The sequence below is a fragment of the Leptosomus discolor genome, chromosome 3, assembly GCF_034619465.1.
Source record: "Leptosomus discolor isolate bLepDis1 chromosome 3, bLepDis1.hap2, whole genome shotgun sequence".
Classification (NCBI taxonomy): domain Eukaryota; kingdom Metazoa; phylum Chordata; class Aves; order Leptosomiformes; family Leptosomidae; genus Leptosomus; species Leptosomus discolor.
The window spans coordinates 77,593,640-77,612,445 of NC_141393.1; the positions used below are offsets into that span (position 1 = coordinate 77,593,640).

Sequence of the window (18,806 nt, forward strand, 5' to 3'; positions counted from 1 at the left end):
TTGAGTATGCTCAAATAAACACCCCTCAAATGCAGTGCAGCACAGACTTAGAAATATATGTTAAATTGAACTCTACTGAAAGTTTTAGTAAAAAATGGTGTTAAAAAATATGGTTCTGGAGAAAATACATTGATATCTCTTTTGTTACAGGGGATATATTACCCCTTAGAGAATTGCTTGTAAATAAAAAAATATTTAATTAAGAATTAAATACAAGTGAAAGTCATACAGAACAATACAGGAAAAGATAAACACATTGATTTCCATGAAAAGCAAATACCCCCCAACAACCTTTATTTAATCTGGTGTTACAGAAGGCTATAGTCTCAGTCTTCCCAGTACTTACTACTGAGGATGAGGTTTCTTACCCAAGTTTACAGGACCAGGCCCCAAAAGAGACATATTTAGGAATATTAGTTCTGGAGCTACGTAAAAAAAGTGAAAAAGAGCAATGTAAGAACAAAGGCACAAATTATTAGGACTCATACAAAAAATAAACAAGCAACTACAAAACAATTGCCCAAGAAAAGTATTTTCTGTAGTACTTCAGCATATTTGTAAGGCTTTAAATTGGCCAGTGCTTATGCCACTAGACTAAAAACTGAAGAGGCAAAAGTGTTTCACACTCGAGTTTTGCCTCATCTGCAGACACACTAGAATTAATTACATGAGCTGGTAGTTAGGTAATTTATAGTGTTAGGAAAACACGGTGATAATGTGGAATTGCTTCGTATTACAATGTCTTTTTTATGTGTTTCGAGGGTGTTTTTTGTGTTTGAGGGAAGAATAGCATCCTTTTTTCCCCTCCTTTTTTTCTACTCAAAGCACCTCTCCTTTGCAACCTTTTGCTTGTTTAGTGGTAAAAATGAGACGGACAGTCTGCTCTGTTTAGCACTTACTTTTTCTACAGGGGAGAGTGACAAAAGCAGAAAGTCAATCTTTGACTTTATAAAACATCACGCTGGAAGTGATTGTGTGTAGTTTTACCACAGCCTCAGAAGCATACGTGAAACTCTTCATGGCTGGATGACTCCTCCGTAAGTGCCCCGCAGCTCCGACCAGTGCGTTCAGAGTTTCAAGCGATGGGGCTGCGCACCGGCCCCCTCTGTTCGGAAGCGGCTTCCCCGAGGTCTTCCTCCCCTTCCGTTCCCCCGGCAGACGCCGCTCCCACCTCACGGCGGGCCGGCTCCGCAGGTGACAGAAACCCCGGCGGGCGCGAAAGGAGGCGCCTGCGTGTGAGCGTCGGGCGGGGCCGCCGGGGCTCCGCGGAGGAGAGCCCCGCTCGGGGGGTGCGGCCCTCCCTTCACCAGGCACCGCTCGCTCATTGGCTGGAGACGTAGGAAGGCAGCTTTTGATTGGTAAGTCCATTTGTCTATCAGGTTAAATGGCGGTATAGACCCGGCTGTGCTGGGCCCCACCCGGGTAAATGTCCCAGGTAGGGGCGCTTCCCCTCTCCCCTGCAGCGGCCTCCCGAGCAGCCTGCGCGGCTCGCTCACCTCCACCCTGCGCTGCTCCCGCTCAGGTCTGCGGGCCCCCTGTGTCTCTGCGGGGCGTTTTGCCACGGGCCGCCCTCGGGCGAGGGGAGAAGGAGAGGAAAAAAGCGCCCCGGGGCGGGAAGGCGCTGCCCGGGCGCGGAGAGGCGCTGTGAGGCTCCGTGCTCCACCGGGAGGTGGGCGTGAGAGCAAGGCGGAGGGTGGAGCTATGGCGGGCGCAAAGCCGCTGCCTGGCGGAGAAGGGGCGCTGGCGGGCTGCCTGCCCGGTGGCTAGGCGCTGTGAGGCGGAGGGCGGGGCTGCCCGGACCGGGGCGGGGGGCAAAGGCGGGAGGAGGGGGGGGCGGTCACTCGCACGGCTCGGTCCGGGCCGTGCGAAACAAAGGCTCGGTAACGCGGTTGCCAGAGCGCCGCCGGTCGCCTGGTAACCGCCCGCTGCTTCTTTATCCGGGGGCGTCTCCTGGCTGGGGGCGGGGTGGAGCTGAAGTCCCTGCGGGCGCCCAGCTCGCTCGGCGCCTCGCCGTGTCCCGGAGCTAGTTCTCGTCTCCGCTTTCGTTCCTATGCGGGCTGCGGCGGCGGCGGCGGCGCTGCCAGCAGCCTGGGCCCTGGCGGGCGGCCTCTCCGAGCAACGGGTCCCTTTCCAGCCAGCGCGCCCCGGCCCCGCCGGGGCTGCCCGGGAGCGCCATGAGTTCGGAACCGCCCCGCGCCTCGCTGCTCCGCGCCCTGTTTAAGATGGAGCCGCCGGCGGCCGCCTCCGAAGTGCTGGGGGGAGCGTCGGAGTTCGTGAAAGGTGAGAACGGGCCGGGGAGCCTTCCCGGTCCCCTGGCCGCGGAGGTCCCGCTCGCCGGAGCCTCCGTGAGAAAGCAAACCCGCCGGCTTCTTTCTCGTCCTCCCCACCTCTCTCCCCCGCCTCCGTGGGCGCTTCGCTGCGTGCCTGGCTCGGCTTCGGCCCCCGGTGCCGTGCGGTTTTCGGCTGCTGCGAGGCACGCCTAAGCGGTTCCTTCCTCCTCTCCTTTCCGGTAAGGAGCGGGGCCGGCACCTGTTGCTACGTGTTGCCGCGTTCTGGGTCGGAAACCTCCCCCGCCCTCCGGGAGTCGCTTCCGAGGGGTGCCCGGCCGGTGAGAGCGGGGCGGAGGGGGGTTCCCCGTGGGCAGGGCCGGCGGGCGGAGCGGCTCCTGGCGCTCACGCAGGAAGAAAAGGATCAGCGGGGCAGGGCGGGGTGGCGGGCGTGTGCCGTGGGGAAGCGGCCCTCTGCCTCCTCCGTACTACGCTGTTGCCCTCGTCTGTCTTTCAGATCGGTTGTACTTTGCTACTTTACGAAACAAACCGAAAAGCACCGTGAATACCCACTATTTCTGTACCGATGAGGAACTGGTCTATGAAAAGTAAGTGCTGTTGTGGTTTGCATATTCAGAGTGATCACCTCAGATTCTGCCCGACACACTTGAATACTATATAGAATATTTTTGCCCCGTTTAGCTACTTGCGCAAAGTATGAGTGTAAAGTTAGCCTGAATATATTAGTTGAAACTTGTTTAACAAGATTGCTATTTTTAAAAAAAAAGGCACAAAAACGGCTAGGAGGCCAGGCAAATAGCTTAAATTGTGGTTGAGCTAGGGGAAGGATATCTGAGCTTTGTAAGATTTGTTTATAAGGTGGAGAAGATCTCTTAAGTCTAATTACATCTTATTAAACGGAAGACTTAAATAGAAGATTGCTGTTTGGTATGAATAGGTGAAACAGTAGTTTTTTAAATTTAGTTTTCTGTAGAAAACATGAAGTGATCACCTTTTATACACAATCACAGGAATGCAAAGCTTAAATGTGCTTTTGAAGAACATCTGCAACATTTTTTATAAGTCTGCAGAAGGTTTTGAGACAGCACTTCCTGTCCACTTTTATAGCTTTAGAACAACACAAAGTATTTTCTGTGAAGAAAGAGCTTCATGTTTGGAAGATGCAGCACCTAGAAGCTCAAAAGTAAAGTTTATAATAGGTGTGAATACTATTAAAGGACATAAAATACACTACACAAAGTAATTGCTCTATGCTGTGGTTAAAAAGTAGTTGCTGTACCCTGTGTTCCCAGACAAACTGTTTCACGTATGTGATATATCTGGCCGCTTCACAAGGGATTTGCTGCAGCACAAATAAAACAAAAACCACGTTCTTATTTTACGTATAACTTTTCATGTGAGTTGAAGAACTTGTGAGCATCAGCCGTTCTTCCCTCTCTTCTCCAGTGACTTCAATACTGCTTCTGCAAAGGTGTAAACCAATCTGCCTTGTTTGTAGGTTACTTTCTGTGCACAGCTTACACTTCTAGGGTTTCTTTTCTACACACATTTATGAGTTTTCATTATCTTAAGCTGTGTGTCTTTTGCTGGAGTTCCCGATGATTCATTCCCCAAGTTGACTTTTGTAATTAACTACTTGGGTTGGGAGTAGGTTTTATAATGATCGTTAACTAATGTAGACTGGAAGGGACCTCAGGAGTACCCTGAGGCAAGGTTGACCTAATATTACAGCTGGAGAAGGTCCTGAGCAATTTGTATTATATGAAGATGTTTCACTTTAATGAAGGGAAAATTTGATCTTGTATCTCTTCTGAAACTTCTGTGTTATGCTTGACCTGAGGTGTTTTGTTTCTATTTCTTAATATGCTGCTAGGAAGGGTGAAAGAATCCTATCTGGGATTTGATCTTGGGGGTGGGAAGGGGGAGCAGTTCTGTACTGTTAGTTACAGATGATTGTAGTAACCGAGGATGTAACTGGGGTATTATGTGTGAGGACAGTATCATATGTGTAAAAAAAAAAAACAAAAACCAAAAAAAACAAACAAAAAAAAAACCCAACAAAAAAAACCCCTGAGAAATTCGAGGGGAAAAGGAAAGGAAATTCAGTGTATTCAGTACGTATATTCAGTAAGTATATTCCTTAACACAATTAACTGTTAACCACATACCTGGGTGTAGCTTGATACCAGATGTAATTATAAGATAATGGAAGGAAGCAAGGGTTTCTTTATCTTCTAGGGCATGTCTAAAGATTTTTGGACATGTAACTCATGGTGTATTTTCTAAATTGATAGTTCCTAGTCTATTTGGTGGTTTTTAAAAAATATCATCCTATATCTGATATTGTAATAGTACTCCCCCTTTTGTGCTCTCAAACTAAAATACTAAAATGTAATACAAGGTAGAAATTTAAGTGACAGTTACCAGGTGGTACGGATGAATTTTGTGTAATAACATAACTCTTATAAAACAGTGCTGAACTTTTCCCTGGTATTTGTATTGCATCACCCATCACTACCAGTGTATGCAGTCTTTGGTAGTAAAACCATGTCTGACTTTATTTTTACTTTTTTCCTCTGTCTTTTCCCTCTCATCTCCAAGAAGTTTATATTGTCTCAGAGAAGTAAGAGCAGGTGTCAGTAGTATTACCATTTTATATTTTTTCAATATCTTTCTGAAACTGGGAAGCTACAGGCAAAATGAGGGATAGGAAGCAAGTCTCTTGGTTTTGGGGAAGCACTGATTTTTGCAATAGCTTTCCTTTTCCTTATGCTCGTCAGCGAGCTTGTCATCAGTCTGTTCTATTCCACAGGCTGCACAGTAACGTGAGGGGCCTGACATCAGGGGCTGTCTGTGAGTAGTAGCGGAATGTAACTTTAGTACACTATCGGATCTTCTGCTCATTTTCTCAAAAATAGAGCCTTCTTTCTGAGAAAGTGAATAGAAATCTGTGTTATGTGATAGCAAAATAAACATTTGGAAGTGAGCTTTGAAGTGCTGTAGCTCAGAACCGGGGTTTCCAGAGTCTCCATTCCAAATAGCCTGCCTGCGCTGTTCTTGCTGATCAGAATTTCATGGCCACTTCTGCTTTTTAATCAAATGAGTTGCTCAGTGTTGCAAGAAGGAGGGTAGGAAATATGTACTCAGGCACAAACTCCTCAGCACCAGTGAGATATGCAAGTAGTTTTGTTCATAAACTGTTATTGACCTGATCTTGTTTAATATGTTGTTCTATTGACCAAACAAAGATGTTTCATTGTTCGTGGAAGTAAAGTGCTTTTCTTTGGACTGTTACTCTGTTAACTGTAGTGATAAATCTTTAAGTATGAAGTGTTACAGAAATTTATTTAGCTAACTTCACTGAGGTGTCAGTTTGCTTTCACTGAAGCAGTATATGAGCCAAAAACCTCATGAAGGTTTGGGGTTGTCTGATTACAGAGAGGATATTATTGGAACACATTTACTTAGTCTTACTGTCTCTCTTCCTTGTTTTTCTCCACTCTTGGAGACATAGGGAAGTAATAGTGTACATGAATAGTGTACCCCACTTATTAAACAAAACAGCTGTTGTGCTAGGTCTAATGGTTTTGGAAGTTTTGGTCTGATAAATGCTGACTTGCTCCTGCAGCTTGTCACGTGATTGATCACAAAATTGTACACAAAGCGTGGTTATGTAATCTCGAGTACTTTAGCCTTCAGTTTTTACTTGAAGTTGTCATCTGCTCTAATGAATTCATAACACTGTCTTATTTAAACATTCACACTTTTAAGCCTATCTTTATTATTTTTAAATGCTTTTAAGAACATCTCAAATGCTATCTGACTAGGAACTTGCTACTAGAGCTGTCACTATTTCAGTTAAATTTGCTGCAATTTAACCTTGAACCTATTATGTTAGGGAAATGGTATGCAAATTCCTCAGCTGAAAGAACAAGAAACCTGAATGAATTTATCCAATTCTGAATTCTCATCTTTGATTGTTCTGTTTCTGAAAGACTTTATCAGTCTCTTTCTGAAACTCTCTGAGGGCCCTCTGGAGAAAGTCTGCACTACTGCTTATAAGGGAATACAGTTTTTCAGGGTAATGTAGTGCAGGTAACTTACTTCAGGAAAATGGAGTTAATGAGAAATAATCCAGCTTGATGAAGACTGTCATTTGGCAAACAGACAAGCCTTGCCTTGGCAAGACCTCGATTAATGAGTTAGGCGCTGGTAAGAAGCTTTTTATTCTCCAAGAATAGCGTCTTTCATGTTTCACCTTTCAGTAAATGGATCTGGGTTGAGAATACTACACTTGACTGGTTAACTTGGCTTTCACGTATTTTTATCAAAGCAACTTTTTATGTCCTTTTTATTGAGTAGTTTTCTCAAAATTACAATTTAGATAATGAGAAACAGGAATCTCTCACTGATAAATTATAACGGCAGCTTTCGTAAATCATAATGTTTCTGTTCAGTCATTTGTTCTGACTTTGGATCTCTTGTACAAACAGCTTTTGCAGATCTGGTCTCTGACATCTTGTGAGCAGCTGTAAATAATTGATATATTCTCTGCACGTCCCCTATTTTACACTAAAACTTTCTTTCAAGCCACAGTATGTTACTTGCCCGTTTCACAGCAGTTTTGATGTAGCTACTTCGCTGAGTTCAAGCAGTTAGACTAAGGCTCTCAAATGCTCAGCTACAGCAATGTTAGATGAGTGCTGTTTGGGCTTTGACTTGTAGGACTTGTTTCCTCCACTGTGTGTGTATATGCAAAGAACCAGTTTCTCATTCCTGTGAGAAGAGTAAGGGTTAAATTGTTTGTTTTTACTTTGGTTAAATGCTGCTTTTCTGTGACTATCCAATAACAGTACTTGCATGGGAAACCTGAACTTCTCCATCATTCTGTGGCTTATATCATTTGAAAGGGAAAAGAAAACTTAAACTTAGCCTTGTTACAACAAAGAGCTGTTGCTTCACACAGAACAGGGAGTTCCTTGTTCACATCAGTAGCTTTTGAAGACTTGAACTTGACTATCGGATGACTGAGATAACTTAGTAAGCCGAAGTACACAAAAAAATCAGGAAATTTCCCAACTTCTAACTTCTCTCAATGTGAATGTAAATACAGAGCAGAAAAACTTCATATACTAATACCAGCTTTAGTATGTCTAATTCTTACAGATGAGTATTAAGAATAGTACTCCAGCTTTATTTTCCATCTTAAAATAAGAGATTTTAAACTTACTGCAAACAACAAAATCAGAAGATCTAAGAACTGGGAGTGTCAATTTTTCCTTCAGACACTAACTACTGACATAATTTATATTTGAAACTTGCAAAGTGCTATCCCTTAACACCTGTGGCGTTCTTTCCAGTCTAACAGTTTCATAAATTTTATACCCACACATTGCTTTACTGTATCTGTCTTCACTTCTTCATATGGAAAAAGTAAAAGCGATTGCCAAAAGTATTGAGGAGCTCTGTTTGCTTGCAGTAAAACCGTACCAGGATAGAACAAATGTTTTCTAGGCTCCGGTTTTGTATTGGACAGGAATGTGTCTTGGTATAGGAAACCCCTTAGGAGAAACCTGGCCTCTAAGATGACTTTTTTTTGATAGAGAGTAGGTTCTTAACATGACCTGAAGATTCTTCTATAGAGAAACTTTTTATGGGAGAACATCTTCACTGATACTTTGTTCTTGACATCAAGGGGCACTGTGTCAAAAATGCATGTGTCTGGAACAGCTATTTAATGATCTATAATTTGGATCCAACATGGAGTTCATGTTGGATTTTGAAGAATCAGGATCTTGAGGGGGATTTGGAATGTTGAAGGGGAAATGGAGTGAGTACCTGGCGTTTTGCATGATCCAGAGCCTCTGCATCATTCCTACCTTCAGGGGCAAGCAGCAAGGTGATAGATCATTTCTAGGGTTATATTTGCTGTATCATCCTTTGTCTTTTCAGAAGTGTGCAATCCCTAAGTAGTATTAAGTGTTAGGGATTGTGTCTGAGCCCAGATAAGAAAGCTCCTAGCAATCCACGTGTTGCTGGAATTGGTGGGGCTAGAGCAGGAAGACAGTACCACTGAGCATCCCACCTTTTTTCGTGTGCTTGAGAAGTAGGAGGGAGAAACACACTCTAGGAAACAGGACTTGGAGAAAAAAGACTGAAGAGGTAAGATTTCCTGACCAGCAGTTAAGTTGTAATGGATGTGTGGACTGATCTTCCTGGCTTTCATCCAGGAATGTTGCATATAAATGTGTTCAACCTAGGATTTGAAGCATTTATCTGTAGTAGCCAGTTGGCCATTTCTGCAGTAGCTGGTTCTTGTACTGCTTAACGGCTTGATTCAGAGCACATGCAGCAAGGGCCTTACAGTGCAGTGACCTGAATGTTCCAGTAATCCAGCCCAGGGAAGGGGGAGAGAAAGGCAAGTGGAGAATGCTTTTCTTACTCTGATTCAGTCTCATTGCTTAATTTTAACAGTAAGCTGGATCTTTGTAAAATGCTGAAAAATTAGTGTAGTTTTGCAGTTAGGAAGCTCTATGTCTGCTAGTTCCTGAAGTTCTTGTGGTTAATCTTTTGGTTTGAGTAATTGGAAGCCTAGGGTGCTCCTGCTTTGGCAGAAAAATGACTTTATATGGTTGCTAGTCTCCAAGAAGGCAAGCTTCCTACCTCAAGGAGTGCTTGTACTCCAATTCTGGGATGCATATTCCAGACAATTATTTTAATTGTTAAATTGTGCCTCTGTTTTCAAGTTACTAATCTAAGAATTTAGTAGGCTGCCATTCAAGTAACATCATCCCCTCTGAGTATTATTGTGTTAGAACTGACTTGGGGGATCCATCCTATTTTTTCTTCCGCCCAATATGGTAATTAAGCTTTGGACCATATTCAGACTACTGGAAATGCCTACAGCCTGGTAAGAATGCATACCCTCGTGTTAAGTGTAGCAATAACACTGAACTTACACTGGTCTGTCATGAAGAAAAGAATCCTGAAATAGCTTTTCAGATGGGAAGCTCTTTCCTTTTATCTGTCCCTCTGTTGCTGTATCACAAAATTGTAAGTGAATGACAGTATAAAACTACTGCTCTGGTCTATTCGTCTGTGGGGGGAAAAGTATCAGGCTTCTGGGGTAAAGTATAAGTGGTGCAATTTATCTTTGGAAGATAACTTGATACCTTGGCCGTAAATAGATTGACTGTGATGCTAATATGGAGGTTATAAATTAATTTCGAAGTCTGCCAGGCTATAGTCTTCCTTCATTGACCATAACCAGGTTCCATCCAATACTTAAAGATAGGAAAGCTGTTTCTTATTCTTCTGCTGTGCTAGGGTCAGTGTATTCAAATGCTTAGTAAAAAGTGATTTTGGCATTCAGAAGAGGTGCCCAAGGCTGGAGCTGACTCATGGCACCGTCACGTGGCATCCCATGGAACTGCAGTCAGAAACAACTTGAGTTGCTGTCCTGTAGGGTTGTGGACTACACTTCTTTCACCACTAAATTCCCTAGAAGAATGTACAGTAACTGCTTGCATGGCAGTGAAGACCAACGAGCGCTCTATGGGCTGGCCATTCTAGGTGAATGACTGTTCCTATGATACAGCAAATGCTTCAGATATTATGCTATAAGAACTGATAAGAAGGAGTGGTTCTAGGAGTCTGTTCTAAGGAGAATACAGATACAAGAAACCTATGCTACTGCTTCCAGGTAGCATTATGATAGTATTTTTGAAGTAGAGTATTTAAATATTCATCTAGTATATTCTGGGGTTTTGCACTTCTTAGCTTGAGAAGCATAAGGATAGCATTAGTTTCCATGGGATGAGGGGGAAGAATAATTTAAGCTATCATCTAAGTACTTCATTAAAACAAAGTATGATTATATGTAGATTAATACCATACTTGCCTTCTGTTCCTGATACCTGGTTCCCACCTCCATTGTGAATGACTGTCTCTTAACTGGCTTAGGCTGCAGAGGCATCCTGATTTCTTATTGTGTATAAATGCTTATTAAAACATCTAGATACAAAGTAAGTCTGTTATCTGTAAAAGATGGAAGTAAAATAATATTGAGTAGGCTGTTATCAGTGACTATCATGTGATATGATTTGACTTCTATGTTTTGTATCTTCAACATTTGCCAGGTAAAATTCTTTATTCAGGTGATGACTTGGTGTGTCATTTTTTTCCCCATTACCTGTAGCCCCTATTTCCCATCTTCTACTTATGTTTGACTCTATGTCAAAATTCTGTTCTTAAGAAGAAAATCCTCTGGGTGAATCAGGATCAAGTGGCTCTAATTCAAGTACAAAAATGGCCTGTTGTACCGGAAGTAATGAGGGTGCATAAGATTAAACCCTTCTTTTTACACGTCAGAAACTGTATTTAGTTTCAAGGATGTAAATTGAAGAAGGATTTTGTAGATCAGAGTTCATTGACTTCAATATAGAGCCTTGTATTACTGTTCAGAGAACTCTTTGATTTGGAGGTTTGTGAAGCCCTTGTTTCACTTAGCCCTGTTAAAAAAAAAAAAGGCGCAATCAAGCTTACTCCAATTTAGAGGTATTAAGTGGAGAGAGTTAAAATTATACATGTAACAAATAACCTTTCTCCCTCATGTATCTACCACAGTGTTTTATCAACGAAGCCAGTGGCTGGTTCATACTGCCTGCATGGTGTTAGGTAAATAACTTGGGAATTGCCAGTGTTTAGTGTAGGGGTGATAGTGCTGGTGCAACAGGGATCAAAAATGCCTTTCCTTTGGGATTGTGTCTGGATTCGGAGAAATATCTTTTGTCTGCAGGATAGACAAACAGTGGTAGTACCAGAGTCTTAAACACTAATACTTTTTTTTCCCCTGCCCTGTGTTAAGAGAAGCACAGCATATTTAATGGTAATAAACGATGGAGAAATATTCAGTTTAAGATGGACATCTTTAGCTTGGTGGCTTAGAGAATCTGAATAGCCTTATTTTGTAGAAATTTAATTACTTCATGGGTAGACTCATTAAATGTCTTTTATCCTTGTCTCCACCAAAATAGTAATTTGTCAGTTGTGAATTTGTAAATTTGTTTGTTTTAATGTGCTTTTCCTACACTTCTGTTTGAGTTTGATCATGTGGGAAAGTAGATGTGGATATATGACTTCATATTGATGTACTTCTAGGGGATGAACAGTAATAAAAACTTACTATCCTAAAGCACAGCTGTAGCTCTTCAGTGCTCTAGGTGAACTGTGTATTTGGTTATATGTTTGAGCTGATCAAAGCTACTTTGCTCACACTGGTTTCAAAAAAGTGACTATCATATTCCATACTTTTTCACAATACTTTTACAAGTATTTTTCACAAAATAATCTTAAGATCCTAAATTCTGCTCTTCCATGATATATTGAAGTGAAAGAATACTCTGAAGGTAATGGAAGGGTTGTTGTTTTGATTTAGAGAAGGTGTTAGTGCAGCAGAACAGGAAGAGATGTCAGTAAGCCTTCTATATAGCTTTTCTAGAAGCTGCATTCCCTCTAGTGTTGTTTAGAGCTCCAGTTTTAACTTCTTATGTCATAACTCATACTTGTCCTTCTTGGAACCATTTTTTTAATCTCTTAAAAACTGTATGGAGAGTTTTGTTTTAAAAGTAACTAATTGTTGACAGTATCTGGCAGACTTGTCTGAGAAAAGGTGAGGAATTTAAAGTTAAACCCTGCTTTACTGCTGCTGCAATTTTCCCTTATGTTAGTTAACTTCTGTGCAACCTGCAAAGAAAGGCCTAATAGTTGGGCAGCTTAGTCTTTGACCTGCTAATGAGCTTCTGTAATTAAGTGTTATGTCATAATATTTTGTACTGCAGGGTTGAACTGAATCTTAACAAACACATATGTTGTTTGATATTGTGAATTAGATGATACTGAAGTGGCATTGGTGTGGCAGGCAGGCTACTCGTCCTAGACAGTGATCAGACTAACATAATTGTCTCTTTTTTCACTGGGCTTGGCTTTTTTGTTTGACTGTGGGGAGGAGGATATTAATGAAGTTATAAGCACCAAAAATCGATGTGTGTCCACTTAGGATAGTGGAATGGCTGAAGCTAGAAGGTGCCTCTGGAGATGGTCCAATTCAACCCCCAGGCTCAAAGTAAGGTCAACAAAAGCAGGTTGCTGGGAGCCTTGTACAATTGGGTTGTGACTCCTCAACCTCTTCCCAATGTTGGACTGCCCTCAAAGTAAAAATTTTGGGTTTATGTTTAACTGAACATAATTAATTTTACTGAAAAATAAATCCTCTTGGCTTTTTGGCAACCAAAAGCTATTCTCACTTATTCTGTTACCTGATTTCAGTAGGTTTTTCACTCCTTTGAAGCCCAGAAGTCGTAAACATAGTTACCTTTTCCTTTTGTCACTCCCCACATAACACATATTCGGATGCTGATGGCCTGTTTTGTTTGTCAATAGGCAAGAAGCATTCTGTCTGTCATCAAAAGATTGAAGGCAGAGCAGATTAAAACAGTTTAAGTTATAGTCCAATTCTCACTGCAGTTTGTAATGTGTGCATCAACAAATTTTCATGGACCATCGAGATAGACTTCTATACTCAAAAAGGAAAAATACTGGAGAGAGCTTGCAACTTAAATTTTGAGCAATTTTTCACAGTGGGTGGGTAAGGAGAGAGCGAGCTCTAGAAGGTGTCATTGTAAGTTGCTCTCATAAAGGCTGCTGTTACTTGTAAAGGTGCCTGTATGAAGGATTAGTTAGGAAGAGCACTGTGAATCCCTACCAGGAACTTTTATTGTCCAGTAATTTTCCTGTGCAGAGTACTGCTACTAGCTCTAATCCTCAGGACAGCGATTGCTGCTTCAAAGGTAATAGGCATGTTTAAGAAGAATCTAGGAGAGAAACAAGAACAATCAGAAGACATGAAATAAATAATAAATTGGAAGAACAGCCTAGAGACAAGAGGGTTGGGGGGACAAAGGGAAACATAATTGTATGTAAAGTGTATACTTAATTTCTGGATTAGTGGAGGATGGGATAAAAAGAAATAAGCTTAAATTTCAGACAGAGATCAAGACTGGACACTATTAAATTAATTTTACTACCCATAAGAGATTCTATTTAGCTTATTCTTCATAGTATCTAATGATACATTCTCATCTTAAAGGTTCTATAATTGCTTATCTAGGGTGACATCAGTGTGGCTTAAAGAGCAGTAGATCATGTCTTGAAGTTTTTCACTCTGTAGTTCTAGGCAAAACCAGACTGGATATCATGGGATGAATTAAAACTTCTATAGTTAGTTTGTGGATGAAGTGGATAAGGTAGTTACTAGACCATCTTAAACCGAGTCTACAGATACTTTAATCGTAACTATTGTCCTCTTAAATGAATTAATAAAGGGCTTACATGTTGTACCCTATATATTGGCTACTCAATATCCCCCAGAAGTTACTGATTTGCAACTTTAACTATCAGCAACATGCATGTTGAAATTTGCTTAGCTCTTTTGTGTAAATAATGCATTTTTTTGTTCTTTTTCTCCCAGTTTCTATGGAGATTTTGGACCTTTAAATTTGGCAATGTTATACAGATACTGCTGTAAGCTAAATAAGAAATTAAAGGTAAGCTTTGTTTAAAAACAGTGTTTATATATTTTTGTGTTGTTAAATTCAATTAAAACATTATTCAGTTTGAACGTAGTTGTTAGGTGCTCATTATCTGGGTGGTTACTACTAGGATTTAAGGTTATTTTTTGTTCTGAATTATTTTCTGTCTGAAGAATGGAAAAAATGAGTATGCTCTCATTGTTGCTTAGCAGGTGAGGCACTGAAGGCTGTATTCACCTTTTTTCATAATCTTACAGTTTCAAGACAATAGTACAAGAAACACTCTGGATATTTCATGGGTTTGTGGCTAATGAAGTGGGTATGCTAGTATGAATAACTGAAAAAACAGATATTGAAAAAGAATAAAAACCCAAACAAAACAAAAAACCTCACACCCATGAACAAACAAAACTTGGGCACTGAAATCACACTACTTAAACTAAATCTCACTCAATGGAAGAGTTAAAACTTCCAGATCTCATTCAATTTAATAAAGTGTTGCTTCTAAGAAGTGTTTTGGAAATGTGTTCTTACACATATAAAAATGGTTCGTTTTTCTGTCTTACTTGTAGAAGTGTCTCTCCCTATCAGTTAACTCGTAGAAACTTTCTAATTTTCTTGCTTCCATGTCACAATTGTTGATTCAAGTCAATTTTGAGTTGCTTTTCATTAGAGATAGAAAATTTTAGTATCCCCTTGGGATAGCACAATACCTTTTTCTTTTGGCTGCAAAGCATTGGCACTTTCTTTATAAAGTGGTCTAGAATCTAGTCAATTCTGGAGATAACCGTGACTGAATTGTGTTCTAACAACACTGTCCTGTCATAAAATCACAAGCCTGGCCATAAACTAAACACCTGGAAGCTGCTTACTCATTCCCACCCCAACCCCAGTGTGGGACAGGAGAGAGAATCAAGAGCTGAACCAAGCAAAACTTGTAGGTTGAGATAAAGACAGTTTAAGTGGGGGAATAAGAAGTGGGGAGGGTGTGGGGGGACAACAAAACAAGTGGTGCAAAGGCAATCACTCATCACCTCCCACCAGTAGGCCAATGCCTGGCCAGTCTCTGAGCAACTGCTAATTTAGAAAGACTACTCCTCAGTTTTATTGCTGGGTGTGCTGTTACGTGGTATGGACTATCCCTCTGGTCAGTTTGGGTCAGCTGTCCTGGCTGTGTGCCCTCCCAGCATCTCGCCCACCCCAGCCTTGTGGTTCTGAGGGCAGAGTGAGAAACAGAAGGCCTTGGTGCTGTGCAGGCACCTTTGGCAATAGCTAAAACACTGGTGTGTTACCACCACAGTTTTAGTCACTGAGCTGAAACCCAGCACCGCGCGGGCTGCTGTGGAGAAAAGGTACCTCCATCCTAGCCAGACCCAGTACACTGAGCACACAGCTGTAGATTTAACCTGGTCCCCAAATGCCTGTGTAAAAGTGACTTGCAGCATGTACAGGAAATTTATCAACTGTAACAAATGAAACAGATGTTTTGATTCCAAAGTACTAATTAATATAACTTGTGTGCAAATACCAAGGAGACCCTTCACTAAATATTGTAGATTTAAAATCTTTAACAGGTCTAATATTTTATATTATACTGACAGAAGGGGAAAATGGGACAACAGATGTGATAACACTGGCTACTGTTAAGAGGATTCCTGTATAAAAAATGACATTATGTTTGGGACTAATGTTTGCTGCACAAATGAAGCCATTATGCAAGTTGATTCATGCTATCTGCTGCTTCCAGGGGCGTGCTGACTTAAAGTCAGGTAGTCTTAAGAGGAGGTTCTTCAAATTGAGGGATTCATAGAGTTGCTATAAACTTTTTGCAAAAAAAAAGTGCCTCTAGTGAAAATTTACCTTGCTTCTTAATACAGGAAGTTAGTTATAAATAAAATGAAACTTTAGTACTTCTAATTTTGAATGCCTGTGGGAAAACGTTACATCTGCCATTTCTGTGCTAACACTAAATGGAGCTTATAAATACATTATCGCCCTATTTGCTGGTGCCAGTGTCCCATTCAAACACATGACCAATGGTGCTCACTCATTAGGAATCCATTTCTTTTACCTTAATTCTGCTGTTTGTGACCTTATATTTGAGTTATTAGAGACTGTTTGGTCTATGAAGCAGTTACTCTGGAGAAGAACCAATAAGCCCACTATTCTAATTTTCATTGTGCCTAGAGAGATTAGTTATGTTCTCTCTAGATTCAAATTGAGACTATGATCAGTTTGGGACCTGGATACTGTCCCGTGCATCACTCTTGAGGTGTAACTTCATATTTTTATACTCGAACCAGAACACCTTCAAACTGGACCCTAGGTACCAAGAGTTTCACCCAGAAAATAAGAACACAACTAATAAATACCTTGGGACTTGTGTTTTTGTTTTGTTTTCAGTATTAAACAGGAATGTCTCTACAGTCTTTATTCTTGTTATAAGACGATCATCTGCATTGAATGAGGCAAGCTGCTTGTCACAAATGGCTTCTAATTGTGATGATACAAAGATCATGTGTTATAATGGAAAAAATACACAAGGGAACCAGATCTGAACTGGGTTGGTAACTCTGACATTTGCAGGGTTGACTTAGCAAACTGATGTAATTTTAATGTAACTTTAATAATTTTGGAAAAAAGCAAACACACTCGCAGTGCTGGGTGAAGAGTACAGATGGTCAGGAACAGGGCAGGAAAATCTCATGGAGATCAGCTGGGAGGAGGTGCTGTTGCTGCTACCTTACCAGAGGCTGATTCCACATAGGTTAATTTAAACTACTACTGCATAATAGAGAAGAGTAACCTGATAGTGCAACCACTTGAAAGTGATACCTGAAATCAAACAGCTAAAGCTTGGAATACCACCAGAGTGGTACAGAAACTTGCACATGAATAGGTTCCAGTCTGGCTGATTGGCACTACCCCTGAGGTAGGGCAGTACCTGCTAACGTAAGCTTTGCTCTCCTAGTAGTTAAAATATATGCCAGACTCTGTCCTGATTTGGATGCTATCTGCAGTGAGTAAGTAGGCTTGTAAGACCAAACCCCAGGGCTGAAGCATGCATCTGATGTGTAGTGTAGGCCTAGCTACGAAAGACTGCGTAGTTGGGAATTAGGGATTCACAGTTTCTACCTTTATACCCCTCACCTTCTCACATCTGTCCTTCACAAGTGTCCCTGAGAAGATTCCTGAGGACTGAACAAGTGGGCGTTAAGACAGTAGTTCATGACCTGTGACTTACCTGCCAGCAAGGCATTGATGCGATGAGCAACTGCAAAAGTATGGTAGTTCTCAGGTGGCACCAGGGGGACACGTAGGCAGCCTGTGATCAGTGTTTCAGAGATGGGAAGTGCTGATGGGACTGACAACATGGAGGGAGAGTCCTGTTGGGCTTGTTGCTGTTGGCGTAGCCTCACGTTAAGGGTAACCGCGACACACAGCAGGAGATGACTGATCAGAGGAAGTATAAGGCGCTACAGATCACCTCTTTCTGGAATTCCAGCCTCTGCTGCTGGGTGCTTGCTCTTGCATTACTGCAATGCTTTTGGGACCCGGAGGCGATTGCAGTGCTTAAGCCCAGATGAGCCCTGCCATGATTTGTTATATACCTGGTTGTATATGCACTTCACCTACTTCTCTCGCAAAAAGAGTCTTTAAAAGAAGGACGGCACAAAAATAATTGCTCACAAAATGTGATCGTTTTTGTGGATATGTTGTCTCAAAAGGAATTTAAGACTTAAGACTTTTATTAAGTTTAAAACTTCTGTAAATAGGAACAGGGGAAATGAGAAAATAAAATCTCATTAAAACAAACAAACCCAAAAACTTTCTCTTGGAGTCTTTCAGCTGTAACTATTTCTGTTTTGGGAGAGGAATTGGACATGGAGGCAGTTTTCTGCTTCCCCTCTAATTTCTTGGGGAACAGGTGGGGCAGAAGGGTACCGGTTTGAAATGTGGCAAACCAGCATTTTAAAGTAAACTATTGTAACTTTATGCTGACTGATTTTAAAAACAGTAAATAGTTCTGAAGAATTTATTCAGATATTCATTTGCTCAGGAAGTTGGAGCTGAAGTCCTGGTTATGCTTTACAGGAAAACCTCTCTGACCTTGTTATGTTCGTAATGTTTTGATTGCCAATTGCTATGGAGATGATCTTGACTAGCCAAGTCAACAGTGAGAGAAAATGCTTGGCCATGCTATCTTCCTACTTGTTCTTTGAGTTCTGACTGGGGAAAAAATGCTTGACCAAGCAACTGTGATTTGTTTATGAAACAAATATTTTTTTTCTTCTGTTTAAGTCTGATTTCATTAAAAAAACTGCTTTAAAAACCTGCTCTGTTTTATGTGTGTATAGCCTCCTACAATCTCAATAAATTCAGAAGCACGGGTAATCAGAGAGGGTGTGTTGCTGAGATAAATGATACAAGTACAGAAGATCAAAGGCAGGAGAGAGAAGGTTCTGTCAGGCTTATGAACTATGGGGTTAACATTTCTTGTATGCTAACTGTATTGCTGCTGAATCACAGAGGGGTTTGGTTTATTTTTGTTTTAATATAAATAAACTGCTGGGTATACACGTGGAACTGTAGTAATTGCAAGCATCTCCTTTAGGACAGCTTAGATTTTGAGGCAGATTGCGTGTACATGTTTTGACATGTCATTTTCCATGAACAGTTTGCCAGCCTTGTATTCACCACTGTTTATATGTACATATGACATATATATACATGTGTGTGTATATATGAAAATAGTATTTGCATTGATCCAGGTTTACTAAACACCTTGTAGTAGTTTCTTGCTTGAACAATGCAAGTATATTAAACTATCCGTTAAATAAAATACTGTCAAATAATCTGGTGATTCTAAACAGCTATCAATCTAGTCATTGTCCACAATAGCACCTTCTAAGCCTGTCATCAATTTCTG

At 41.2% G+C, this 18,806-nt stretch overlaps 1 protein-coding gene across 1 annotated transcript in view; it reads left to right on the forward strand.

The window, feature by feature from the left end:
- The first annotated feature begins 2,174 nt into the window (after positions 1 to 2,174).
- Positions 2,175 to 18,806, forward strand: part of CDC14A (cell division cycle 14A) — a 63,247-nt gene continuing 46,615 nt past the window's right edge. Inside the window, 3 exon segments of the mRNA XM_086462680.1 lie at positions 2,175 to 2,280; positions 2,785 to 2,875; positions 13,816 to 13,891. Of these exon segments, the coding sequence (XP_086318806.1) occupies positions 2,175 to 2,280; positions 2,785 to 2,875; positions 13,816 to 13,891 (273 nt within the window).